General features: G+C 44.6%; 1 protein-coding gene across 2 annotated transcripts; it reads left to right on the plus strand.

Moving 5' to 3' along the window:
• The first annotated feature begins 214 nt into the window (after positions 1-214).
• On the plus strand, positions 215-12,617 carry ncstn (nicastrin). 2 transcript variants are annotated; one of them, XM_058091378.2, is made up of 17 exons: positions 215-373; positions 1,092-1,193; positions 1,268-1,391; positions 1,496-1,617; positions 3,241-3,386; positions 3,473-3,617; positions 3,831-3,943; positions 5,494-5,646; positions 5,731-5,835; positions 6,922-6,999; positions 7,074-7,243; positions 7,316-7,418; positions 7,507-7,605; positions 7,679-7,766; positions 9,910-10,073; positions 10,170-10,382; positions 11,825-12,617. In XM_058091378.2, the coding sequence occupies exons 1-17, from the start codon at positions 316-318 to the stop codon at positions 11,945-11,947; spliced, it is 2,106 nt and encodes a 701-aa protein (XP_057947361.2). In that variant the 5' UTR covers positions 215-315; the 3' UTR covers positions 11,948-12,617. The 2 variants fall into 2 exon arrangements, with proteins under 2 accessions (XP_057947361.2, XP_078650895.1); XM_078794769.1 differs by lacking the exons at positions 9,910-10,073; positions 10,170-10,382; positions 11,825-12,617 and adding an exon at positions 9,301-9,533.
• Positions 12,618-12,789: the final 172 nt, after the last annotated feature.

Consider the following 12,789-nt stretch of genomic DNA (forward strand, 5'->3'; position numbering starts at 1 on the left):
AGCAGTGACTATTACACTTTAAAATAAAAAAATCTAATGTGTAAACAATAAGCGGTCGTAACATTTGCAGGGTAGTGACTAATTAAGCTTGAAATACTTTTTGGAGAGGGGAATCAATATACCGGTACCCGGAAGTGTGTTTTTTGTCGTGACTAATTAAGCTTGAAATACTACGCTGTCCAACTTCTTTTTGGAGAGAGGAACCAATATACCGGTACCCGGAAGTGTGTTTTTTGTCGAGGAAGGCGGAACAAATACCGGAACCAGGAAGTGTCGTCACTTCCTGTTGTGTTAGTCTTATTTCAAATCAGAAAGATGGATTTAGTATCGAACAACTGCATAATTAAGTTAATATTGTGTATATTTGTCATCGGTAAGTTTGACTGTGACTGCTAGAGTACATGTCCTTTTATGTTTTTTTGTTTCTGGCTGCGTTTCGTAGACAAGTTGTTCGCTTATTCGACTTCTTTTGTGAGTACAGCTAGCTTGGATGCTAGGCTAGCGAAGCCACTGCCCTAGTTAGCTTTTATCAAAATGCCATCTTCTTTGTACTTTGTTATGCTGTCATTTTTCGGTTAATATTTAGTGAATTATAGACGAGATAACTTTAACATTTGTTTAAAGGCCATGCCTCGTGAAAAACCACTAGGTCTCCTGGCGAGAACGTGACTGCTCGTGATTTCATTCGCCTGGAGCTCACGCAGCCTCAGCCTGGAAAAGAGATCTGATACATAATACTTCTGCTTTTAACGAAACATTATTATGAGACAACAGACATTTTAACAAATTCCGCGCTCGTCTTAATTCGGCGAAACAATCATCAAAGACGTTCGTTTAAATGTTAAAGGGTTGTTTTATCTAACTTGTGAAATGGTAGCCAACAGCAGCAATTGTATGTCACTGCACAAAATGAGCCCATCGGCACTACCTCCAAGTGAATAGTTTTTAGGCTATTCTCGTGTTCTAAAGAAACAACACACGGATACAGTATTTTTCTGTATTAGTCAATGTTTCTATTTAGGCTTCAGGATATAAACTCTTAGTCCTAGTATGTAGTTCTCGTTTACGCAGTTAAAGTGTTTGTCGTGCAGGTGCTGGCTGTACTTCTGTGGAAAAGAAGATTTACGTACACCTCAACTACACCTTCCCATGCGTGCGTCTACTCAATGCAACTCATCAGATAGGCTGCCAATGTGAGTAAATCAGAAATGGTGTTATAATGAGCGTGTGCCACACAACATCCTTATATTTCAATACTTCTTCCCAGCCTCCTTGTCTGGAAATGTCGGGGTGCTCCATCTTGTGGAGTCTGAGGAAAACCTGGACTGGGTCCTTGGCAGTGGACCCAATCCTCCTTATATGGTTATCCTAGAACAGCCGCTCTTTACCAGGTAGTGTTTTTAAGGCATCACATCCTGCGGCACATGCATCTGTTTTAAGTTTTAGGACTTTTTATTCCACCTCATTGTTTACACCATGTCGGTCTGCATCTCAGGTCCATCATGATGAAACTGAAGAATGGCTCCAGCAGGGTGGCTGGCGTTGCTGTCGTGGCGGCCAACACGAACCCGGCTGAGGGTGTATCTCCGCATACAGCCTGTCCCAATGAGAACACAGGTGAGTTGTCTAGATTCCAGCAGATGTTTAAATGGACGATAAGTAATGTCTTAGCATACCGTGAATGTTTTCCACCAGTCCTCTTCAGTGAGTCACAATTTTACATGACCATTAGGAGTAGCTCCTCGCAAAAGCGGCAGAAAATTAGGCAAATGTCGCAGAAAAAGAAAAAAAACCTATCAAATTATGTGTTATGAACTCGGACGCCAAAGTTCAACTGAAAGATGCGGAAGCATAGTTGAAATCAAAAGTATTGACTCACTTTCTTTCTGTGCGGGTTATCGTGTGTAGTAGAGGTGTGAATCTCAGCTCTGAGGACGATTCCATACACATCTCGATGCACTGCCAGCGATACAATACTTGTACGATACATGGAATTTTCTGGCAATACGATATGATTCACCCTCTTCACGATGCGATACGATAATCATTTAGTTCAAATCAATGCAATCCGATATGATATGGTGCAATTTCTTGCGATATGATGCAATTCAACATGATGCAAATAAGCAAAGGGAAAAAATTTAATTCAATATGGTCCTACAAAAAGGATTTGGCTTTATTCCTTCTAGGCACTTGGCAGTAAATTCAACTAAAGTGCTGTTTGTCTTTTTTACTATACACCACTTCTTCATCATTCTTTTTGCCATCTTAAAACAGCAACAACTTTTCCAAAACAACTTTCCTCACAATTTCACATCGGCTATGCAATTACAATAGCAGTGGTTCAGTGTTGGAGTAAAACAATTAATAATTACTGCTGTAAAAAATACAGCAACAACAAAGTTAAAGTGACACTTTCAACAGTGGAATCAATGTTTGTTTATATTCCTGTCTGCAAAAAATACTGCTAATATGAATGCACTAGCAGCTAGGCTAATACAGTAGTGAGGAGCAGAAAGTGGAAAACAACTTCTATCCTTTTAAAATTGGTTCACAATTCAGGAAGAAGTCAACTGCTCTGCTGTTCTAATGTCACCTGCTGTGCTCAACACTCCTTCAGGGACGGACAAATAGCTCCAGGACAATTTGGAAAGCAGCGGAAGATCCACTGACCTGATTTGCGTGGTTCTTCCCCAGCATTCTTTGCAAATGACGGACGTTTTCCGTCTTTCTTTGAGAATCCGTAGTGTTTCCAAACATACCATTTAAACGTTGTGGGGGGGATAAATATAGAAACTTCCTGGCTGCTGCTTGCTACGAACGTCCATGCTGTTTTACTAGTAGTTGGATGTGCCTCACGGCTTCCGTCCGTATTCAATACAAAAGGCCAAATAATGATGGTGCATTCATGGCACCTGGGGAACAGCATATGTGGTGAAGTTGAACATTAATAAAACGGCACTTGAATCAGGTTTTACCGATACCCACGAACGCATCACGATGAATCTAGATTTCACCCGTCAATTGCATCCATACACAGTGAATGAGCCGATGCACTCGCATTGCGCGCATTTGCATTGATGTATTGATTAATATTGATTATTTTCCAGACCCTTAGTGTGTAGCCGCGTGATAGGAGTCCACACCTTGCTAAAAGGGCCAAATGTGAAAAATAAGTCTCTTTTTAATACTCATACCAAAAATGTAAAGTGCATATTTTCTGCATCTTATTACCATTAGGTGTGTATTCTGAGAGCTACGATCCGACCATGGCTCACTGCAACGTCACCTTGTGGAACCCATTCGGAAGCGGCCTGTCCTATGAGGAGTTTGACTTTCCCATATTCTCCCTGAAGGACGACAACGACACCCAGCTCATTCGGCAGGTGGCGTGCCTTCTATTGTGTCTGAACTCGTCCACATTGCCAACGTTGTGAGAGCTACTTGATGTAAATCCGTCACCTCCTTCCAGTGTTACATGGACCACAACCGCAGAGTGAACAGCAGTGCACCCCAGTATCCTCTGTGCGCCATGCAGCTCTACTCACACATGTCCGCCGTCACTGACACGGCCACGTGCATGAGGAGGAACGACATTAACTTCAGCATCACCCCAGGTACTTTCACTTTTAGCTCATATGGACACAGCATTAGGCACAGTGGCATACAGCTGCACTGAATCACACTGACAGCTGCTGCTAATATTAAGCAAGCTTTGTTATCTTTATTAATATTTTTGTTAGAGATTTGCAGGTGTACCTATTGAAGTGCCCAGTGCACGTAACGATGACAAACTAACAAAGTAGTCAACACCTTGTCTCCTTATGTAGAGATGGTGTGTGACCCGCTGGGAGACTCGAACGTTTGGGCTGCCACCAGGCCCCTCAACAGCACCGCCAAAGGTCACAAGACGGGGGAGAGCGTCGTCATTGCTGCCGCCCGGGTGAGAATTTAGCATAAGGATGACAACCCGGTGGTGAGATTGGCCATTTGTCTTTTCATCATGTTTCTGTGGGATTTTATGAAATACCGTAATTTCCGGACTATAGAGCGCACCTGATTATAAGCCTCACCCACTACATTTTTAGAGGAAAATCGATTTTGTACATACACAAGCTGCACCTGTATATAAGCCGCATGTGCCCACATTAAAACATGTAATCATATTTACAAAGAAAGACGGAGAGTTTTACAGAGAGAATACAGAGAGAGTTTTCAAAGTTTTAATAATATAACTTAACAATAATATTAATATAACTTTCTTCACAAACGGTGCCTGTGACGCGGCAGTAAAACGGTAGCAACATGGTAACAACACGCTAGCAACACAATAGCAACACAGTATAACAGGTCTGGTAAAACAGGTCTGGTAAAAGAACATACTGGTAAAAATCACGGTAAGTCATCTTCATCTTCCTCCTTTGGAGTTCTTCCCGCTGCCGTTTCCAGCGTCTCACCATCAATTTGTTTATGCCAAGTTTACATGGAGCAGCTCTGTTTCCTTCTTTATCGGACAGCTTGATTGCTTTTAGCTTGAAAGCTGCGTCATATGCCTTTCTTTTTGCATTTTCCATGATGAGGGTATGTTCACGCTAATTTAATTTATGCACAAGACAAGAAGTTGCAGTCTTCCTCGACGCATATATTCCACCGGTCCTAATCTTACCTTTTCTACTCGAGAACCCCTGGCGGCCGTTAGAAAAATGACATAAATTGGCCGCATCACTGAATAAGCCGCAGGGTTGAAAGTTTGGGGAAAAAAGTGGCGGCTTATAGTCCGGAATTTACGGTAGTTGATAGTCGTCCCTCATCGCATCGGTTTTTGGATGTCAGGGATTCATCTCTCGTGATTTTAAAGGAGACCTATAATACTTCTTCCACTTTTCTGACCTATAAATGTACCGTATTTTCTGGACTATAAGTCACACAAGGCCAAAAATGCATAAATCGCACTGGAGTATAAGTCACATTTTTTGCGGGTAATGCAAACGATGTGATGTCAGTGTAAGATGGTGACACCTTGTGTGTGTGTTGTTCCAGCAGCACAAGTATTTACAGTCAACTGTCCTAAATTTCCAGCCTCATATCTTGCAGCAAGGTTAACACAAATTAATATGTGATAAATCACTACTGGAATTACAGCAGGCAAGCAGTGTAGATTATGTAGACATGGCTTGGAGAAATGCCTTCAGTGACAGCTAGCCTGGCCGACCTAGCGGCATGTGGGGCAATGAAGCTATATACCATCCCGAGCCGCAACACAGGCGACCCCATCGCCACCTTTATTGCAAGTCAGCATCAAGCTAGAAAGAAGGTTTGGAGTGGGAGGAGTGAGGCATATGTCAAATACATTAGGTCATTTTCGTGTGGAAACCCCACAAATGGCGGGGATCTACTGTATAGTGTGTGGCTTTAAGTTGGTGTTTAGAATATTCTGCTGCGACGGATGAGTCTCATGACGTGACTAACGTAACTCTTCTTGTTTTTACACAGCTGGACAGCCGATCGTTCTTTTTTGACGTGGCTCCCGGAGCTCAAAGCGCCGCTTCTGGTTTCATCACCCTGCTGGCGGCCGCTCATGCTCTGCGGACCATCACCCAGGAGGCCCCGCCCAACCGCACCATCCTCTACACCTTCTTCCAAGGGGTCAGTCCACAGTTGAATGGTTTTGGTTTTTGTATTTGTTTTACAGAAAAACAAACACTTGAAATAATACTTTATGACCCGCAGGAAACCTTTGATTACATTGGCAGTTCCAGGATGGTGTACGACATGGAGAACCAGCAGTTTGTTGTGGACCTGGACAATGTTCACTCTGTGCTGGAGGTTGGACAGGTAGGTGACGAGGCACCTGCATGCTTAAATGTGGTTGTGCGTGGGTTTTTTCCGGGTACTCCGGTTTCCTCCCACATTCCAAAAACATGCTAGGTTAATTGGCCACTCCAAATTGTCCATAGGTATGAATGTGAGTGTGAATGGTTGTTTGTCTATATGTGCCCTGTGATTGGCTGGCCACTAGTCCAGGGTATACCCCGCCTCTCGCCCGAAGACAGCTGGGATAGGCTCCAGCACCCCCCATTACCCTCGTGTGGATAAGCGGTATAAAATGAATGAATGTGTAAATGAGTGTAAAGATAAGTTGTCATGAAACAAAAAAAGTACTCTCCCTGTAATGGAAAGGGGCCTGGAAGGCGGTGCTGCCACCTATTGTTGTAGTCTATGTATTGCCTAAATGGTGTTTGGCATAATGTTAGTATCTTCTTTGAAACATTAATGTGTTTCCGTAATTTGGAAGTAATCAGTTTATAGATTATTCTTATCTTGTAGTAAGTTATACTTCTAGTTCTACAGTTCCCTTTCCTCTTTGCCATCACAAGTGTGTTGTAGTCTAGGACTACGTTAAAAAGCCATGGTATTTCAGTATGTGGAATCAAACTATGGAATGGATTGAGTAAGGAAATCAAACAATGCACAACGATGAGCCAATTCAAGAAACAATACAAGCAGTTGATGTTTGCTAAATACAAGGATGAAGAGTCTTGAACCAGTCATGATGTGCTATATATATCACTATATTGACACTTACTATGGTACCCATTATGGCATTGGATGCTCATATCACCTCCTACAGGGCAAAAAAAAATAATTAATTAATTAAGAAGAAAGCAGGAAGTGAACAAATGTAACAGTTAGTGATTGTAAAAGTACCAGATGGAGGGGTAGGATTTAATAAGCTTTGCTTCTTCCTACTCCTTTTGGACATGTGGAACTGGGAACTGATTATGTGATCCATTCAATTGTAATCTGATGCATGTTCAAATGAAATTACACCATTACCATAGTCCAAAATGAATCCTTTGTGTTGTTTCGTCCACCTCTGGGTTAAACAAAAGTTGTAAAAATCATCTGACTTTGTTCCAGGTGGGCCTGCGTGCCGACTCCAGACTATGGCTCCACTCTGATCCAGTTTCCAGGAGGAACAGCAGTGTAGACAACGAGGTTTGTGTTTCTCATCCTTCCATTTGACTTTGTCAAAGTAGACCACTGAGGTTCTCCTACTGTTTGTGTTGTAGGTAAAGATGTTCATTGAAAACCTGCAGTCGTCTTTGACGGGTTTAAACGTCACCCTGAGTGAGCCCGCCTTCTCGCAGCCACTCCCGCCCTCGTCCTTCCAGCGTTTCTTGCGATCCCGGCCCATCCCAGGCGTCGTTATGGAGGACCACCCATCGGCTTTCAGCAACAGGTAAAGCATGGTGATTAGTGTGTTTTAACACACATCCTGATTGACGTATGTCCGTGTGTCCTGGGTGTGCAGGTTCTATGAGAGCATGTACGACAATGCAGAGTACCTGAACGTGTCGTATCCGCAGAATATGACCCAAGAAGAAAAGCTGGAGTTTGCAACAGAGACAGCCAAGGTTTGCTTGCTTCGACCGCATCCCTGCTCGCTCTTACATAATACTCCAGCGCAGGATGGTGATGTGTCTGTTGTGTGTATGTTGTCAGGCGCTGGCTGAGGTGGCCACCGTGGTCGCTCGTGCTTTGTACAAGCAGGCTGGAGGAGAACAATCTCAGCTCAACAGCATCAACGCAGACGCCCAAATAGTAAGACTGGTGTCTGATTATAAAGAAATAACAGTTGCCCTTAAATGTGTCCTTTTTGTTTTCTGTGCCTCAGGTGACCCAGATGCTTTACAGTTTCCTCGTCCAGTCTAACAACACCTGGCTGCAACAGATGGTCCCCTCGGACCTTGCCAACCACCTCAGTGAGTTACACACACATTCATTACTATAGTAACATCAATTTATTAGTTTTCCCCCTCATAATATCCGAATTAATCCAAAAAATGATCATATGTGAGGTGTGTCTGAAAAGTAACGGGACTGCACGTGCTGTATGAGATGTGGGCAAAAGCGGGGATTATCACATCGCCAGAAGATCAATCAGCATGTCCACACAGAGGTCCTGTGGTAGTTGCTTCACTCAGTGCTCAAGAAGAGACGAGTTGTGGCAGGACAACTTCACAATGCCCTGAGCATCCGGTAGTTTTTGGCTGAGAAGAACATCACTGTGCTGGAACAACGTCCCTATTCACCTTACCTGGCTCCGTGTGACTTTTTTATTTTCCCCAAGCTTAAGGGGGTCATCAAGTGGACCTGTTTTGAAGACTCGGGGGCCACCAAGAGAGCTGTAACGATGAAGCTGAGACGCATTCCGGATGAATCCTTCCACCAGTGCATAGAAGTGTGGCAGAGGAGAGTGGAAAATGGATTAGACTTGAGCGGGATTACTTCGAATATGAAACCATGTAAACTGTTGTTTGGACTTGAAATGGATTGTTTGTGACATCACTCCTCTTGTGTCACATTGTACACGGTGCCAGTCAAACGTGTGGACACATCTTTTAGTAGTATTAGCAAGGATCTCCAAGCTTTTCAGTCTTTTGTGGAAATAATGTAACAATGCCTTACCTACGTCTTTACAGTTGATAAATATTACAGTGGATTCCTGCACATTTGGAATTCAGCATTTGCAACTCCACAAATTAGGGGATATATGGGAAGTTTCATTTTCATTTTTTTAATTGGCAAGTTTTCATTCATTCATTTTCTACCGCTGTTTCCTCACGAGGGTCACAGGGGGGTACTGGAGCCTATCCCAGCTGTCTTCGGGCGAGAGGCGGGGTACACCCTTGACTGGTCGCCAGCCAATCACAGGGCACATATAGACAAACAACCATTCACACTCACATTCATACCTATGGACAATTTGGAGTGGCCAATTAACCTAGCATGTTTTTGGAATGTGGGAGGAAACCGGAGTACCCGGAGAAAACCCACGCATGCACGGGGAGAACATGCAAACTCCACACAGAGATGGCCGAGGGTGGAATTGAACCCTGGTCTCCTAGCTGTGAGGTCTGCGCGCTAACCACTCGAACGCCGTGCCGCCCTTGGCAAGTTTTTATTTACAGAAAATAGATCTTTGCTTGGTACGTATGTGATAATTCCACCATTCATCAGTGGTGAGTACTAATAGGCTGCGTACTTTAAAGTGTGTGTGTGTGTGTGTGTGTGAGGAGTATTTAGGACTGAAATCTGTATTGTGTTACGAGCCATGTTGTCAAAAACAGACATTTTCATGGGCATTTCAGTTACGCACTGTTTTTCCTCCACTCCCTGGCGAGCTGAACGGAAGCATCCCAAATAGTGGAGATCTGGAGTATATAATAACCACAGCGGGAATAGGGCACATAACAAACGATGGCGGATGCGTTCTACCTGATTTTTGTCTGGCAGAGAACACGCCCACCAACTTCTATGTGGGCGTAACTCAGCAGTCCAGTGAGCCAACCAGCCTGGTGAGGCGCCCGCTGGCACATTGTACACGGTGGCAGTCAAATGTGTGGACACATCTTTTAGTACTATTAGCAAGGATCTCCAAGCTTTTCAGTCTTTTGTGGAATAATGTAACAATGCCTTACCTCAAATTAAGTACAAGACGTCTCTACAGTTGATAAATATTACAGTGGATTCCTGCACATTTGGAATTCAGCATTTGCAACTCCACAAATTAGGGGATATATGGGAGGTTTCATTTTCATTTCTTTTAATTGGCAAGTTTTTATTTACAGAAAATAAATCTTTGCTAAGTACGTATGTGATAATTCCACCATTCATCAGTGGTGAGTATTTAGCACTGAAATCTGTATTGTGTTGCGAGCCATGTTGTCAAAAACAGACATTTTCATGGGCATTTCAGTTACACACTGTTTTTCTCCACTCACTGGCGAGCTGAACGGAAGCATGCCAAATAGTGGAGATCTGGAGTATATAATAACCACCGCGGGAATGATGGCGGATGCGTCAAAGTTTAATTGTTTGCCCTAAATGATTTTTTTCTGGCAGAGAACACGCCCACCAACTTCTACGTGGGCGTATCTCAGCAGTCCAGTGAGCCGACGAGCCTGGTGAGGCACCTGCTGGCCAACCTGACGGGCAGCGTGGTCAATGTCACGCAGGACGACTGCCAGAAACAGCGTGAGGACGAGAAGGACAGCGAGAGCAAACACGTGAGCAAAAGCCCTCTTTGTGCTCGTGAGACCCCCCCCCCTCAATAAGTAGTCAGTAGTCAATAAGTCAACTCAATTTCATTGTCCTCCCTTCAGATATACACATACACCTGGGTTCAAGGTGCAGCGCCCCCCAACAGCACAGAGAGGGAAGGTTTCTGCGTGCGCTCCACAGTGCACATCTCCAAGGCGGAGTCGCCGGCCTTTGATCTGCGAGAGTTCAACTCCAAAGACTACTCTACATGGACTGAGTCCAGGTGGAAGACCATCAAGGGCCGTGTGTTCCTGGTGGCCAGTCATGAGCTGGAAGTAGGCCACAGTCTTTCATACTACCTTTTCTTGTGCTATATGCATCATCATTATTCCATCTGTCAGCTTCTCCTTATCGGTTTGTGGGGGTAGCAACCTCAGCAGGGCCCCCGGCCACTTGGTCCTGGTCCTCCCGGCTGGCTCCCTTCAATGCGGAAGAGCGGTTCTAATCTAAAGTTTTTCCTGGGTGGTAGCGCTTCTCCGGAGAAAACTAATTTCAGCTGAGATCTTGTTCTTTCGGTCACTACCCAAAGCACATGACCATAAGTGAGGGGAAGAATGTAGATCGACCGGTAAATTTAAAGCGTTGCCTTTCGGCTCGGCTCCTGATACAGGCGCTGCACCAGTCTGCCGGTCGATCTCACGTTCCGTCCTTCCCCTCACCTTTGAACCCGATGTGAGCCAATCCAGTGGAAAAACCACTTGAATCCGAGATTGAACTGTCTGGCAGATCCTGCCCTCCAGAACCCCTGAGTAGCCTTTACCAGGAAACCTGAGGTTGTGTGATCTCACGACAGTTGGAACACACCCTCTGGTCTGCTACCCTACTCTGCTAATCCAGAGTTAGCGCAGAGCTGTCTACCATGACACTCCATAGCTTCCAGTGCCTTAAGGAACATTCAAGCCTGGGGCCCTGCCACCAAGGAGCTTCTTGACCACACCTGAAACGTGAGAGCCCACCATTGGAGTCCCCAGGTATGGCTTCCTTATTGAAATGTTGATGTCTCCGTGGGATTGAGGAGGTTTTCGAAGTATTCCCTCCACTGGTCCACAACATCTTGATTGGAGGTATGGTCCCACCATACACGGACGGTTGATTGTGCAGTGCTTCCCCCTCCTGAGATGGCGGATGGTGGGAAGTCGTTCTGCCCGGCTTTGCCAAACTTCCCCCAGCGACTGGCAGAGCTGCAATCTCTTGGCCTGCTGATTCCTGTCTGCTGTCTCTAGAGTCCCAAAAAGACTCCTCGTTCAGCTTGACGTCATCCATCACCACTGATGTCCACCAACAGGCTCTGGAATTACCGTGACGGGTACCGACCACCTTACGGCCACAGATCCAGTCAGCTGCCTCGATGATGGATGCATGGAAACACAGCCCTCTCAGACGCAGTTTCCACTGCCTCCCCCCAAACATGGGAGTGGAAACTCCTTCTGACAGTAGACTCTACCAGATGTTCCCAGCAGACCTTCATAATGTGTTTGGGCCTGACAGGTCTGCCAGGGGGCACCCTCCCCCACCATCTTGGCCAACCCACCACCAGGTGGCGATCATTCGGCAGCTCCACCACTCCTCATCCAAGTGTACAAAATATATGTCCCCATGGGTGTCCTGGTACCAGGTGCTAATGGGGGACACCCTTATGCTTGAACATGGTGTTTATGGACAATCTATAATGAGAACAGAAAATTGTTCCACAATACTAAAGTTTACCTCCTTGCAGATGCTGACGCTGGGTGTGGGCGTGGGCGTGCTCCTCACTTCCCTGCTGCTCACCTACTTCGTCAGCTCAAAGGCCGACATCCTCTTCAGCTCTCAGCGGGAGCCCACCAACGCCACCTACTGACCACCTGACGTACACCCAGACCACCACTACAACTCCTACGTACGTGTGCATCAGACCCGGACCAGGTTCTTTTATTTGAATCCAAACACAGGCTGAGGGCTGTTTTCAGACCTCACCATGATTTTTCCTGGACTCACCGGTTTTAAGTGAGGCAGAATGTGACGACTGGATTGGCCCTGGGTGGACTCTTAGCTACCAGCAGCCCTTTGAAAAGATGTTCATATTTCTTTTTACTAAATTAATGTTCTTGCTTTTTATTGTTCAAGAATGTTTTGTTAATCACGTGTGTGTGTGTGTGTGAGGCATAGCTGATTCCGGAATATTCACAGCAAAGAAAAGTCATAAGTGTGTGTGAGTGTGTGTGAGAAAGAGAGAGAATATTGTCATGTGCAATACTGTAATCTTTACTGTAGATAACTAATTATTTCCAATGATAAGAAACCACTTTGTGAGACAAATGAACAAGTGAGGTGTGTTAAAACGTTGAGCCTTTTTCCTACATTGGAGCTCTTTACAACATGTGCTGGCGTTTTTCTTGAAACTGAATTTTGCACTGGTACTCCTGGCTGGCCACTCCTTGTAGATAATTATTTTTTCTTTCATCATAGTATAATCTGAAACAGCTGTTGTGATGCCTTGGTGAGGAATTAAATTGCTTTTTCTTTTGTTACTTCTGCTGTTTTTTTTTATATAGGCACACTTCATTTACACCGATGAGCAATTTTGTGCATGTTTTGTGACGTACAACACTGCCATTTTTTAGTACTTGGTATATCGATCAACATTTGCAGTATGCAATAATACAGTAGATTTTTTTGTTTTAAAAGCATAACCCAAACCCA

The sequence above is a fragment of the Doryrhamphus excisus genome, linkage group LG11 (assembly GCF_037039965.1).
Source record: "Doryrhamphus excisus strain RoL-2023G ecotype Guam linkage group LG11, RoL_Dexc_Guam_v1.1, whole genome shotgun sequence".
Classification (NCBI taxonomy): domain Eukaryota; kingdom Metazoa; phylum Chordata; class Actinopteri; order Syngnathiformes; family Syngnathidae; genus Doryrhamphus; species Doryrhamphus excisus.

Bases quoted from the DNA above. Each gene is read 5' to 3' on its own strand.
- ncstn (XM_058091378.2), top strand. From the start codon at position 316: ATGGATTTAGTATCGAACAACTGCATAATTAAGTTAATATTGTGTATA. The intron at 1,392-1,495 runs GTAGTGTTTTTA...TCTGCATCTCAG, and splicing joins GAACAGCCGCTCTTTACCAG to GTCCATCATGATGAAACTGA. The intron at 1,618-3,240 runs GTGAGTTGTCTA...TATTACCATTAG, and splicing joins CTGTCCCAATGAGAACACAG to GTGTGTATTCTGAGAGCTAC.